This window comes from Chaetodon auriga, chromosome 12 (assembly GCF_051107435.1).
Source record: "Chaetodon auriga isolate fChaAug3 chromosome 12, fChaAug3.hap1, whole genome shotgun sequence".
Classification (NCBI taxonomy): domain Eukaryota; kingdom Metazoa; phylum Chordata; class Actinopteri; order Chaetodontiformes; family Chaetodontidae; genus Chaetodon; species Chaetodon auriga.
The window spans coordinates 13789109-13804604 of NC_135085.1; the positions used below are offsets into that span (position 1 = coordinate 13789109).

General features: G+C 40.9%; 2 protein-coding genes across 3 annotated transcripts; both read right to left on the reverse strand.

The window, feature by feature from the left end:
• Positions 1-975: 975 nt before the first annotated feature.
• Positions 976-3577, reverse strand: LOC143329079 (interleukin-12 subunit alpha-like). The gene is made up of 7 exons (XM_076744766.1): positions 2967-3577; positions 2716-2867; positions 2541-2627; positions 2332-2373; positions 1807-1929; positions 1560-1598; positions 976-1326 (listed from the first exon to the last, which is right to left on the reverse strand). Exons 1-7 carry the CDS (start codon positions 2983-2985, stop codon positions 1198-1200), a joined length of 591 nt encoding a protein of 196 aa, XP_076600881.1. The 5' UTR covers positions 2986-3577; the 3' UTR covers positions 976-1197.
• A 776-nt stretch (positions 3578-4353) lies between these two features.
• Positions 4354-15496, reverse strand: LOC143329078 (schwannomin-interacting protein 1-like). Of its 2 annotated transcripts, XM_076744764.1 has the most exons (8): positions 15184-15496; positions 14515-14930; positions 10637-10746; positions 7117-7234; positions 6782-6988; positions 6150-6273; positions 5897-5990; positions 4354-5613 (listed from the first exon to the last, which is right to left on the reverse strand). In XM_076744764.1, the coding sequence occupies exons 2-8, from the start codon at positions 14755-14757 to the stop codon at positions 5562-5564; spliced, it is 948 nt and encodes a 315-aa protein (XP_076600879.1). In that variant the 5' UTR covers positions 14758-14930; positions 15184-15496; the 3' UTR covers positions 4354-5561. The 2 variants fall into 2 exon arrangements, with proteins under 2 accessions (XP_076600879.1, XP_076600880.1); XM_076744765.1 differs by lacking the exons at positions 14515-14930; positions 15184-15496 and adding an exon at positions 13247-13470.

The following is a 15496-nucleotide window of genomic DNA, read 5'->3' on the forward strand; positions in this document are numbered from 1 at the left end:
AAAAAAAAAAGTGGAAAAAAGTCACTCTCAACACCAGCAGCCACAAATCTCAGTCGTGCCATTTCCACTCATCACAGAAGGGATGCAAATGGAAACAAAAGCTATATTTCATTTTATAAGTCTTACTCGTACTTTGGATGCATGATGCCCAAAACTGGGCTGACCAAGTTAACACAAATCAGTTAGTGGAATTATAAAAACATCACAAAGCTTTCAGCTGACCACTCCCCTGTTGACTCTTTGCTATTCATAAACTTATAGATGACTTCATTGTGGCTTCAGTGCAAATATTAATTGAATTCAACCCTTTACCAGACACTGAATGTCTTTTTTAACCGACTTTCACATCCCTTTCTCTGTCAAAAGACTTTTTACTGACATTATTATGGCCCCCTGATAGTAAGTAGACAATCAACGCTGGACTTTCCAAATGAGGTGTGAACAAACAGAGTTGCATCCTGTTTACTTTCACATGGCTCAGCTGGTGGGACTTGGTCGTTTACAGGAAAATACAGTCAGGTTGATAAATGGCTAAATATCCATCACGGTAAGGGAGTCACATTTTTAGGCTTTCATGTCCGTCATAAATAAGAACCTTCTCACTGAAAGCAAATCTTTTTTTTTTTTTTTTTTTCAGTAAATCACATATATTGTTGTTGTGGTTGCAATAGATGGACCAAAGAAGAAAAGTCCAATGACTGCCTTTCAATATGCACTAGCTATGACTACGAGGTGTCACTGTGGATCCTCTTTATCAAGGAGGATATTAATTAAATCATGTCACAGTAATGCATTTTCTGGAAATAATGTGGAAAAAAAAAGTGAATTAATGAATGATAAGTCAGCAGGATTGATGCAGGAAAATATTTATTTGTTGATTCTTACAAACAAAGGAATATAATATGAACATATCAATCAATAAATAATTGAAATAAATAGTCCAGAACAAAACAAATACCACTGATAAATAAATAGCACAGTCTGTAAAAACACTTTGTAAAAAAGTACCTTAACGCATCATTTTGATGTCAAATATAAGTTACATAACTACACACAGACATGATAAATAAAAGCTATGGAGTGTTTTGATCAGATTATTTCAACGTAACATGAGCTGTTACTGTAGTTTATGTCATTTTTATGTAAAGTGGTTTTGTATGGCTTTCTAAAACTACTGACATGTTACAGCTCAGTGGTTTATTTAGTGTGTTCACCAGAGTTCATGTATGCAAGGGCTCTGTTGATTGTGATGGTGCGGATGTGGAAGCCCTTCAGCACTTTGCAGAGGCTCAGTCTCTCGTCGTAGGTGCTCGGACGGTCCACAGCCTTAAACAGACAGAGAGGATTTATGAGTGACTTTGTACAATTAGACGACGACTGTTCTTCTAAATGACAAACAGAAAAATAGTTCTTTTTCAGTTACTTTGAGGAAAACCTTTTTAGTGCTGTCTACAAGTTTGAAATATTTGAGGACATAGAGAATAGTGAGTCATAAATAAACCAATGAATAATAATCAATCTTAAATCATGATTATGCTGCACATGAAGCGATGTCTTACCTCCTCTGAAGCCATGTCTGTTGACCATGTGAAGCAGTTCTGTTGAGAGCAAATGATTCATTTTTAACACCTTGAGATAAGAAGATTGCCAGTTGATTTTAGGACTATTTATCTCTCACTAGAAACCTCCATTTTCACCCTTCTCGTACATTTTCACATCCATAAAATAACAGCCTCTCAAGAGACAGCACGTGTTAATGGTGAGAGCATTGGTTCAAATGGTGTGTCGGTGTGTAAAATGAGTTACCTGCATGAGTTCTTTGAGGCTGATCAGGACAGATGGGCCCAGTAAACTGTCAGGATCCGGCTGAGCAGCTAGAAATGTATAGTAGTGACGCAGATCCTCCCCGATGTTTGCCACACATGACTCCTGAATGGAAAAAAGCAAAGATGGGTCATTGTTAAAGGTGGCGTCTTACTGGATTGCATTATATTGAAAGGTGTTTCTATCTTCATGTCTGAATATAATTCGGTCCAGTGCAACACTGTCACTAACTATGATCTCAGTGCTAAAACATAACACGACAACACAAACTGAACATTATAGGCATCATGAAAGTGAAGCGTACGGCAGAACAGTTGCATTGGGTTGCATTAAATTGTACAGGTGTATCTAATAAAGTAAAAGCAAAACAGAGTTGCTGATGGTTGTTTCCTCCTATGGGTACATTTCTAAAGCCAAAGAATTTGATTTTCATAGGCTCTCGCTCTCAAACAAAGAGACAATAAAACAATAAAAAAGACAATCCTCATGTACAGGAGTTCAACCTACCTCATCAAATTCTGACTGAACGATTCCTGAGCAAGTTGACGCCTGTGGAGAAAACACAGCTTTAAGTGACACAGGGCCACAGCTACTGCTTCAAGACATCAGCACATTAAACAGAGTCGTATGGGTTGTAACACGCTGGGATACAGGACCGTTAGTTTGATTGTTTGCCATGTCCCTGCATATGAAAAATGTGAGCTTTCATTATTTACCTTTGGTGCGCACACAGACGGCGTGTTAGTGTCCATGTTCAGCTCCACACTCTGCTTTGCGCAGTCGATCCCGCTGAACAGGTTATTCTGAGCACACAGAAATAGAATTTTTTAAACTCTAAATTAAAGAGAGATCAAAGACAGCAGAGTAGACGTTTTGTTTGGTCAGGCCCACCTGTGTGAGCGCATGAGTGATGTTCTGTAAAAGCGTTTGTGCGTAGAAAAGACAGGAGTCTGTCATTGGTCCTTTGCTCATCACTGGCACAGACTGGCCGGCCTGCCACAGGGAACAGGTGAGCGCCAGGAACAGCAGTGCAGGAGAGAAGCCTGATGGAAAAAGAGAAAAAATAGAGCTGCCACTGTAAACCATCAGTTTCAACTACTTTGTTGCACAAAGAAAATAGAGTTCAGTCAGAGTATACTCACAGAGCTTGACGAGTGCCATCTTGGAGAAGACTGTAGATTGAGATTCTTTGGTGTAACTGACTGAACTCAGACATGCTTAAGGGTTTTATACCCATCCTGATGCAGGGATTTCCCTCAGGCTACAGCAGTGTTGCGATGCTGCTTAACTGCAAAGTGAAAGTGCCCAGTCAAGGTTGTGTTTAATTTCCCCCCTGCATCACTAAATGCTTTGGTGAAACTGGAATTAACCCATACACTGATGAGTAATATGTCTTGGCCTTGGTTCAGTTCAATTCAATTCAATTCAATATTCCATTACTTGTCCCGCGAGGGGAAATTCCAGAATACAGCAGAATGAGTAGAGATTAATGTAAGATGTGCATGCAAATTAGAAACAAAATCAGGATATACAAAAGAGTGAGATTTTTAAATAAAAATAAAAAGAAAGAAATTGTAAAGAATTGTAAGAGATTGTAGATAGTATTTACAGTTTACTGGTTACTGTACATCGTTGACATTTCCAAAGAGCGCATAGTGAAAGCATTGTGTTATATGCTATTTTAACTTGCTATTAACTAAGTTGTCCGATATCTGTCATATGCAGCGCTGAAATAATCACACACACACACAAAAAAACACGTTTAATCTTATTTAAGAGGCAGAGAGAGAAAAACATACCAGTTGACTACAATATATCACACAATCTGATAGAAGTTAAAAATCTCTTTTTATCAGATCATGAGGAATCAATACATATTTAGGAAAATCCTTAAAAATATTATTTATTCAAGATCATATTGAATGATTTGTTAAAGATTTTTTGTTTGACTTTAACAGGTGTATTTTACATCAATGTCACAAATGTCACTTCTGCTTTTCAGAATAATCTCCGAATAATGAGCCGCTGAGGTGGAAATGTATGATTTTATTACTATTATTTACTGATTCTTGTAGTTCTGTTGAAGTTTGTATAAAGCGTCCACTTCAATTAGAGTATTTTTTTATATATATATCTTTGCTTAGTTACATTTTTAACTAATAATAATAATAATAATGATACGTTAGTTCAGATTAAGAGGTGAGTGTTTTATTTTTGTCCCCACCATCAGAGTTGTTCCCCTCTCGCTTGTTGAAATCCACAGATCTCAGTTACACAAGTGTCAACACCAGTGTGAACGTGTGAATGAGTGAAAGAGCAGAGAAACTCGACTGTGACCTTTAATGCAGCTCTGAATGAGAGCAGACTCACTTTCCCGAGCAGCACTTGATGAAATAATCTTAATATGTGTGCGTGTGTGTTTTGTGGCATTTGTTTTTACAGTAAATAACATCAGTGCTCACACAGTTAGTCTGGATAGTAAATGCAAATGAGCTCTCATGAGAACCAGCCAAATATAAACAAAATTCACACACTGGAAACATTTATTACTGGAGTTTATCGTTTTTCTTTTTTACAATCATCATACAGTACATTTATCAATGAAGCATACAATAAAAAAAGAAAGCTGAACTTTGTGTGTGACGACATTCTTAAAAAGGTGAGAGTGAAAACACTTAAACACAGCCAGACGACAGGACACGTCCTTCATCCTTTTAATAAAGTCTCTCTTAACATTTACACACAGTATGTCCGTAAATCCTCTGAACAGATAAAATAGATATATGTTTAGGCTGTGATTTATTAATATGTTTGTTTTAAATTATATTTACCCTTTTTTAGAATTAGTAAATCGAGCATAACAAAAAGGACTTTGCATACCTTCATTTAGGGGCTGTTCATGTCGACATGCCACTACTTTTGCATTTTCTATCCCTGTTATAAACCAATATTTTTTATATCCTGTATCTTGTCATTTTGTCCATCAAAATGCTCTAAATACATCTTTAAAGCAGGTGGAAACTGTAGCAGCTGTTGAGTTACATCCAATTTTTGCGTCTAAATGATCCTTTAAAGGACCTCAGTGAAGCTGCTGCAGCATTTACGCCAAAGCTAAGCTGCAAATCAGCTCAGTGTTAATCATTTTCCGTCGCAGCGGCACAGATAGTGCACGTTCAAAAGTGAATCCAGTGTTAAACAGTGACGACACAGTGCGCTTAGTGAAAGAAACGATAAATAGGTGAACAGAACACGTCTGCAGATGAACTGATCGGTCCTCTTGATTTCCATCGTTCTGTGGCCCCTGCAAGTCGTCATCCTTTCTGAGACAAGGGAGAAACAAGGCATGCAGGCGCTCTCGCCAAAACCCTGTATTAATATACATGAGTGTACCGTGCAAAACCATGAAGAGGTAAATCAGGGTTAGGGGTGGAATTAAGCTGAGAGGATTTCCTTAATTCTGTGAAATATGGCGTGATGACAGGCCTGCACAAACTCAGCTGTGTCCATAAGCAGTGATGACTCAGCTTCCTTTAGATGTGGGGTCCTCTATCCTTAGACAACGCCCTGTGGTGCGATACATTACGAGTGTGTCTGTGTGTTGATATTACAGTATATGGTGCATTAACTTCTCCAGAAACAGTCAGCACAGATGGAGTTTCATTAGTAACACTGGTGACAAGTCCATGGAGTGGGAGGTAAGATGGCGTGCAGATGGACACACGTGAGGGCGGGGTCTTCTATTTAGAGATGGCTTTCTCTGCCTGGTGCCGCTGATGAGTGTGAGCGTGCCTGTCGACAAGAAGACAAGAAGACGTGCATAAGAGCGAGCTCAGGACAGACAGTACATGTCATAGGCGCTTGCCTGTGAGCCTTATTATATTTAGAATTTTGGCTTTTCCTTTACATAAATGAAGACATTCAGACGGTAAATTGATGCAAAAGGCACAAACTGGTGCTTAGAAAGTCACCAGAATGCAGGAAATGAAGAGTTTCATCATCCCAGATCTCATATGCAGTAGAAATGGAACTGCTGATCGAAAGACAAAGAGAGAGAGAGAAAGGGGAAATTCACCTGGTGAGGTCCTCTATGTCCACCAGCATGGCGTCCTGCTCCACGTGCAGCTCATCCCTCAACAGCAGCAACTGCACCAGCTCCTCATTTAGACCTGTGTTAGATTTAGAACGAGAGGATTTAGGATCTGTCAGTTTTTTTAAGGTCGCTTGCTTGTTAATCTTTGATATCTCTGATATGACGTTTGATGGGTTTATCACATGCTTGGCTTGTGTCATATGTGTGTGTTTGTGTGTATGTGCGATCCACTCACTCTGAATCTGTGAGTGTAAGTCATTTGTGATGACTTGCAGCTGCCCTAGACTCATGTCCCTCATGTCCCCTCGCCTCAGACTCCTCTTCATCAAGCCCTCGCTGATGTGGGGCAGATGGGGAAGCTGCGTGTGTAAACACACACGGACAGGAAATTACTGCATGTCAAAATGTGCACAAAGGCTCAGAATGTGAAAAGAGACTAAAACTTTATTGAATTAATCAGTACTGATCAGTCGGCTGGATGAATGTCTGTCTGGGTTTGCAAATGTCCTTATCCATCAGCAGTGGGACAAATTTATTGCTCTATTGTTTATTAGATTCAGGGGTTTTCTCTTGGTCTCTCTCTCGCTCTCACTCTCTCTCTCGCTCTCTCTCACACACACACACACACACACACACACACACACACACACACAGTTCAGGCCGTGCAAGTCCCTTATGTGTGCAGACAAGACAGCAAGTTAATAGTTAGTTACGCTATTTTCCCTCCACATGTGGTGAAGTACACATATTTCATTGTCCTGGATCATCTCCTAAAATGCACAAATACGTTTTTCACGGAAGAAGGAAAGACAAAGTCCACACACAGCCACAAATCCCCTGATCCATGTTTCTCTCTCACTGACTAACCAAGTCAGCCACAGGCGAACGTCTGTGCAGCTGGATTTGCCTCTCCACCTCCACCTGCATGCGGGCCATGGGTCGAGCCAGAGCCAGCGCCACCCGGGCCTCCTCCTGCAGCCTCCGCTGCACCCGCCAGAACCCGCCGCAGTCATCTAACGGGTCTGAGTCCTCCTCCGCTGTGTCTCGGTCCGATAATGATGAGCTCTGCTTACTCTGGAGAAGAAGTGGATTGAATGATATCATGATGTAGCAGCCATGCGGTTCTCAGTCACAGTTATCATCAAGAGGAATGAGAGTTTTGGGACGAGACAGAAACTCATGCACATCTAAGCTGTGCGTACCACAGGCGACAGCGGCGTGTCCAGGCTGGTCTCTGTCCTGCTGTCCTCAGCATCGCTGTCTTTGTCACTGCTGCTGTCATTAACAAAACACACCTGCAGGTTCACCCCACTCTGCAGTCTGTGAGGAAAAACACACAGAGCGTTGACCTATGGTCAGAGACACCGAACATGTCTCTCAGTCAGAAGGAAACCAATGGAGTGAAGAGGGGGATTGTTGATTGATTGTACTCATATTGTTTACACACAAAAAACAAAACACAGTGTGAATGAGAGCAGTCACAACACATATGACAGAAAAATACACTAGAAAACTGCGTATAAGTAGTTTTTCTAAACTCTTACATTGACTTGGACATGATCTCTAAGCAAAGTCTGGACTTGAGGAAAGTGACTTCCCTGCTGGATATGTAGGAGTAATACAGTTTGTTTCTTAAGCAACTTTCAAGCCCACTATTTAGTCCACTGAATAATACGTGTTGCCTGCCTTCAATAGCCTCTACCATCGCTCTGATCTCTCCCCACTGACTGAACCATCATTTGTGCTGGCATGACATGAGGGGAAATCACAGGGCAGGTGCCGTCAATTTCAGTTGATTTGAGATTTATGGATCACAGGTGTGTGAGTTTTAAACGGGGTTCTTAGCACCTGTTTTTTGTGGTCAACATTTTTTCTGAATTGAACATAGGCACACCGTCAGGAATGATCTTAAGACTAAGGTCAGGTACGAATCTAAATACATTTCTATAAATCACTGCCCACAGTTTTTGAATTGTATGATCAACAGTTACATACGGCTCATGTTTCATGTCCACATGCTTTTGGCCATGACGTCACAGTGTGTGACCTCATCAAGTAGGAACAAAAGCTGTTGAAAGTCTTCAATGAAAAGACTTAAACCACAAACATAACATCAGGCCCTCTGCAGAAGTCACACTATAAACCTCAGCCTTTCCAAGAGCTCAAAACACCATTCATTCAGTTCCACATCACGATACTGAAAGAACCTAACATCCAAAGTAACCTCCACCTACACTCCGATGAGAACAATAACAAATACAAGATCTCACAAACTGGACAGGATGGTGGTGGAATTTCCACTACAACCCAAACTCCAGAGGGTGCTCCTTTTCCTCCACTGGAGGTCACATGACACTACGAGCACTAATCACAGCTGCAGAGCGATATCAGGCAATACTTCTCTTTTCAGGCACACGCAGACCACAGACAGAACAGCACTTCCTCCAACTGTAGGCAGCAGCATCAGAAAGCTATATTGCCAGAAAGCTACTTAAGGTCAAAGCTGCCATGAAATGGAAAAAAACAAAAGGCTTTGGTTAACCATCTTCTATCTGATGTAATGCAACTCTTTCCACTACGTGTGCGTGCGTCCACAACCGCAATTACAAAGATGAAATATCAATTTCATGGGGAAATTGTATCCTTGCGCTTGTTTTCATATGTCAAACTTGCTGTATATCAAATTCAACCTGTGATCATTATGGAATAAAAAAAAAATCTAATTAAACTTTACTTGTATTGCACATTTAAATAAGTTAATGCCTTTCACAATGTTGCACAGGTGATTAACAAACTAATAGGGCAGGAAAAATAATGATTCACATGTGTTTTAAGGCAGAATTATTATGTCAAAAAAGGGTAAAATTATAAAAGATTAAATAATAGAGAAATAACTTAGAGATATGTCATGAAAAATGTTGAAATCTGTTCACATTTCATGCTTTTTGTAGCCGCTGGTGGCACAATTTTCAATGGGAAACATCTTTGACATTACACACATACTATCTAAACTATATCCCACTGTGAGAATGTTTGTCACATGAAGTCACATGGATGGCTAAGTTTCTGTTTCAGCAACTTATCACGTAACAGAGGTTAACCACTGTGCCTCCTCCTCTGTGCCAGCTCTTTCCATACTCGAGTGTCTTTGTTCTGCTGCTGATAGTAAAAACTGGGTATTGTTTGGTCGAATGTCATTTCCCTGGGACTGACTGTAAAAAGGTGCACTGTGGCTTTCCGGAAAACCTTTCATTTTCTATCTGCATGTGCGTGTTGTTTATGTGAGTCTCTCATTCTCTTCCTGTTCGTTGCCAATGTATTCACCCAACCTGTGTTATTGTACTATGCTGCACTCCCTGCTACATGACTCATTGTCTCTGAATGGACTTCCACAAAGGACCTGCTGTCATTTACTGCCATTTGCTTGACACCTACAAGTCAACAAGTCAGTCCAATCATTATGATCTGTCTGTTTTGTGTGTTTTTACCTTATAGGTCTTAGTTAGTAGGTAAAGTGAGCTGCTGATTGGACAGAGCTCAAACTGTTCAGATGATAAATGGAGTTAAATGGGGAACATCATGTTGCTGTGCTGTGAAAACCATGTATCTCCCAAAGATTTACACACAGCCCTGTTTTCAGATCCCCCAAAACCCCAAATCCCATGCGTTTTAAATATATTATTTAGTAAAGGTTCATGAAATCCTTCAGTTTATTTGAAAACTCACCAAATTTGGAGATGTGTGGTTTTCATTAGACAGTGAAATCTCTACACACAAGACTGTGTGTGTACGACATACATGCATGAACATGCTTTATCAGGAGGTTCCTCACAAAACACATGACGTCTACAAACTTTTATATTCGGGCTTTGACAGTGGTGAAAAGTAACTAAGTACATTTACTCAAGCGCTGTACTAAAATACAAATTTGAGGTACTTGTGCTGTACTTTACTTGAATATTTTCTTCTCATGCCACTTTCTACTTCTACACCACCACAATTCAGAGGAAAATATTGCACTTACTACAAGCAGTTACCAGTTACTTTTTGCACACAAAAATGTACACATAGAGCTGAACTGACATGATTTGTCACTATATTCTAATATTTAAGAAACCAATCAGTCAATTATCAGAAAAAATAATCATCAGATGAATACAGAATGAAAATAACTATTAACCATAACAAAATAGTTCAAAATGAGCTCCACCTCAACCAACTACAACAGTAAAATTGTGCTTTCATATTAGAGCATGAGTTATCTAATGATATGATATATAACAGTATAACAGCCACAGGGGACAGTCTTCTGCATTAAGCACTTTTAGTTTTATTACTTTACATACATTTTCCTGATAATACTTACATACCTTCAGAACCTGTAATTCTAATCCAGTATTTTTACAGTGTAGTGTTAGTACTTTTGCTTAAGGATGCAAATATTTCCTCCAGCACTGGGCTTTAAATAGATTAAAATGTTTTCTGTGAATCAATAATTAGTTGAATCTAGGGCGTATCTCACTGTTTCTCTGTCATCCATCCAAAAATAAACTCTGGGAGAACATCTAAAGATGTAAAGTGTCAGCTGTCGGAAGCTTAAAAATATTGGTGCCGGCCTTCAAAAGGCTACACTGATCAAACCGTAACACACTCACTCACACACACACACACACACACACACACACACACACACACACACACACACACCCAATCCAAACCCACCGGGAGGATGGGCCGTTCTTGCTGCAGCTGGTGTAGATGACTGGCTCGTCGTCATAGAAACTACCAAGGGCAAGTTTCTGCCTGATGGACTCTCTCTCATTCCTCTGGGCCTGCCAGAAAAGAGAGAAAAAACACAAGAATAGAAAGAATATTCATAAAAGTGTCCATGATGTTCCATCTCTGCTTGATTGATCAAGTGTATGGGAAGAAATATTAAGGTGCGTGGTTAAAGCTATAAATATTGTACCGGATGATAATGCTGTCTGAGAGGAGAAGGATGAAAGCAAAACAGAGGAAAGAGGAGCTAAGGAGGAGGGACAAATATGGATTTATGTAGTGAAAGGTGGATGGGAAGAAAGCAGCAAAGTCATGCAATCCAATTTTCTGCCATTTTCTGCCACGTTAATATAATCCAGCTGTGGGCTCACACATGACACTGTGTCATTATGATTGTGTAAATACGTTAACAACACCATCAAAGCTCAGCCAGCACATACGTAAAAATCTGTTCTTTGGCCTTTTCTTCTTCTCTACCAATAATAGGTACACACATCACTCCTTACATAACACTCCTCCTCTCATTTCCTGTTCTGTCTCGAAATGATCAGCTAACCCAAAAATATCGAGTTTAAATGGCTGATGAAAAATTCTACAGCCCACCATACACAGAAAACAGAATATCCTGTTCCTCCTGTTACGCAGGTGCTACAACCCTGATTCCAAATCAACAATCACCAACAATCATGTGTTCACAAATGGGTGAACCTCGCTCCATCCTTGCTTGTGAATGACTGAGCCTTTCCAGGATGCCCCTTTCATACCCAATCATGATGCTTTCACCTGCTACCAATGAACCTGTTTACCTGTGGAACGATCCAAACAGGTGTTTTTGGAGCGTTCCACAACTTTCACTAGTTTTAGTTGCTCCTGTCCCAACTTGTTTCAAATGTGTTGCTGCATATCATATTTACAAAAATCATCGAAGTGGGAGAAAGAGGTAAAACATGTGCAGATATGAGGTGGTCAGATATCCTAAACATGCAGATCAGGTGAACTGGACATCTATGAATTTGTTAGTATGAGCACATTTGTTTGTCTATGTGTTACAGACCGACCACCTGCTAACAAACTGTCCAGGATGAGCCTCGCCACTCCACCCAATGCACCCTGGGAGAAACTGTTATAGAAAATGGATGGCTGAATTAATCTGGTGGCTTCTATCCTCATTAACAGCACCCAGATAGCACCATGTTTCAACATGGAGGGAAAGCATACAGGCTCAACCTAAACCTTAATTATTTGTCCATTTATTGTTAAATCTTTCTCTGTCTACACTGAAGTATATAACACGTCTCCTCTTACAGCAATCAGAAAACCTTCAAGGTCTTTGGTAATCACTTGCAACCACAGGACCATAATCGCTGTAAGCCATCAATAACAGTCGTCTTTGCTCGTTTGTCCACTCACAGTCCATCATCAACACGGCAGCCATTATCCACAGTGAAATTGCTCAAAATGCCACGTCATTCTGCTCTCTGTCTGGCAACTTCATGTGCGTGGCTCATCCCTCTTTGCAGACATTTTCTCTCCTCCCCTCTCAGTTATTTCCTTTCGGCCAGAAATGTTCGACTTTCGTGCTCGGCATCGAGAAGTTCCACTGGTCCTGATTCATTGTTGTCCCCATTCCTCCTCCTCTTCTTCAGTTCATGTCCTGCCCTGAATCATTTATCATTTTCACTTTATCTCAGTTTCCACTCTGTGGCTGCCTTTAGAGCTCATTTGTTTTTGTCAAATACAAACATATTTAGGTCATTTGATCCGCATTGTTTGAATATTTCTTCAAGTCTCACAGCTTCTGTCTTAAAATACTGCAGAGAACTACAGAAAACACAGTGTTTAACGACACGATTTTGTGTTCTGGCACCATGGGGACTGTGTTTGTATATCATGTGATACACATTCGAAGGCTGCCTTTTTGTGTGTGACCCTGTGACACGCGACCATTGAATAACACTTTCATGTGTCAACACTGTCTTTAAATAACCTCAAAACCGGCTCAAACACTAACACCCTCTCCTCTTTTTTTGTGACGCATCATTAGATGAAGCTCTGATGTAAGAGCATAAATCACAGTTGATCACCTTGACTCGCCCAACCAACGCTCTGCCTCCTGCTCATCCTCTTCAGACAGTCCTCCTGTCCTCCTTACCAGCAGACTGTCTACACACACACACAGATTCAAACACAACCTATCTCACCCGCCCAGAAGAAAGTACGTGGTATAGCAAAAAGCACCTCTTGGCCACTGTAAATGATGTAGAACAATTTCATTCATGAAAAACTGAACAATGCATGTTACAGGATGACACACGTTATATGAGAGAGGAAATGATTTCAATTTGTACTGAGCTGATGAGAAAACACAGAGGTAAATGGGCAAAGATCACATATGAACACACCCACATCACCTCACAGTCACACATCCATTATGGCTGATTCATCTACAGCAGCTCGCTCATGATGGATACCTATCATGTAAACCTGTAAATATTACACTACATATGCTACACTCTGATCATCATCATTACATACAAATAGAAATCCACACACCTGGTAAACGCGTTTCTCCTGGTGCACCATCCTTCAGCGCATCGTACTAGAACAGCCGCCCTGCCTTCTCTACACTGCAGTGAAGCTAGACCCAGGAGACCCTCTCATATACTGCAGCTCCGTGCAGGAGAGCGAGGGAGGGAGGAGAGAGCAGTGAGGGGAGCGGGGGAGGCAGCAGAGAGAGGAGGGGAGGGGGGGTGTGGGAGCAGGAGAGGAAAGAGTGGGAAGTGACGGAAGCAGAGGAGGAGAGAGAGAAATGGAGGAGGCAGGGGGGAGACAGAGCTGCTCAGTGCTGCCACTGCTCTCCTGATCTGTTATCTGTTCCTCCATCTTCCTCACTTGCTTTCTGTCTTCTCTACATTTTTATTTGAATGGAAGAAAAGGGGCAAATGGCAGCTGCTAGCAATCTCATAAGAGGAGACAGACCTTATAGGGTTATAGAAAAAAGGGCATGTGATTGGTTGCATGGCAAATTGAGCAATACAGTAGGCTGAAAGGCCAGGCTAAAGTCTGATAAATGAGACTGCAACACTGGAAAACAAAACCATTAAAGAGGCCACCGCTGATCAATAACAGCTCCTCTTATAATTGTCAGCATTTCTGAACAGCACTGACATGGAGTCTTCATCTGCTCGCTAGCCCAAAGCAGAGCGGTGAATTTTTAATTGCACATTCTCTGTTTTGTTTTGCCTCCTAAAGGAATCTCCTCCAGCCTCATTCCACATCACAGCTTCAAGCGTGATGAGCCGTAAGAGAGACAAGGAAGCGCAGGCAGCACGTGCCCACGCATGCATCGAGAAACACAAATACACACAAAAGTGCGTACACAGACCCACAGTGCTGTGTCACAGTGCAGCAGTGGGCTGATTAAACAGCATAACGTTTTTGCGTCATCATCCATCATGAGCACCAGGGGCCAAATTTACTCAGATTTCCTTTTGGCCTTTTTTGCATTTCATACACTGTATCTACAATATAAAAACTCGATATGAGTAGCCTGAGAATGCAAATGCTGTTATGTGCAAACTGTTTCATGTTATCAGCTTTTGATGCATTTCATTTCTGACTTGAGTTTGTATTTTTTCTGTTACCCTGAGAGATGTTATTTGTAGGAACCTAGATTTGTGCTGAATCCCTTTCTTGTCCTGTCTCACTCTGTTTTCTTGTTGTTAAGAGATGCTGAGGAATTTGTCAGAACAAATGGACTCAGAGGGAGGAATTCAGTGCTTGTGTGGCCAAGACAGAAAGAGGGAAAGACAGTCACTCACAGAGATGCTGGACAGTCTGGTTCGCCCTCCTCTGTAACAGTCCTCAGCCTGTGGTGCAAAGATATCCTGGAGTTCCTCAGCCCAGCTGCGACTGTTTACCATGCAGCCTCTTCCTTCTCTCTGGTGCTGTATGTCACAGTTGCCATCATTTCCACAGTCCTCCCACCAGTGGCCTGTTGTGGCCTTTCTCATGCATATCTCTCCCTCCTCTTCCTCATCCATGTCCACATCAAAGTCCTCCATAAAGACAAACTGCGTGGAGTGGGTGGAGTAAATGTCAGGGTTGGGGGAGGGACTAAGTGCCCTGGCTGAGAATATGGCCACAGATGGACTGAAGATATTCAGAGATGAGACATGGAGCCCTGGCTGAAGTCAATCGTGCCAGTATTTTAATTTCCATGGTACCTCAATGTTTCCTATGACCACACAGATAAAACAAATATAATTGCAGAATGCGCTTAAACAGGAATTTATAGCATTATTAATTTTTCTCATTGTTCCTATTCTTTGATCTTTCAATCTCTGATTGTATGTCTTGGTCTTTTTCATTTTGTCTGTATGTAAGTCACAAAATACAAATGCATATCACGTTCTTCCATCCTGAATTCTAATCAATGGTAAAACACAAAGTCAAATTAAACATAGCACATGCTGCACATTACGACTTACCGTCATTGTAGAGTGCAAATTGCTCCTTAAGATGCGTGAAATAAAAATTCAAAAGCAGAAATTATAACAAAATAGAGAGGAGCACAATTTTGCATAAAAGGACGACTGCTTCTCCCATGCTGAACTCTATGATGACCATTAAAGGATAGAGCTTTGGATTTCTTGCTCCTCTGCAGAATTGCTCTTATTCCTCTGCTCAGTGCTCCATGATTCCAGGCGGCTAACATTGAAGAAATGTACTAAATTAAAAGGAAAAAACACAGACACACATCCTTGCTTTGAAAGACCAGCCGTACACGTCTCTCTCTTGTCA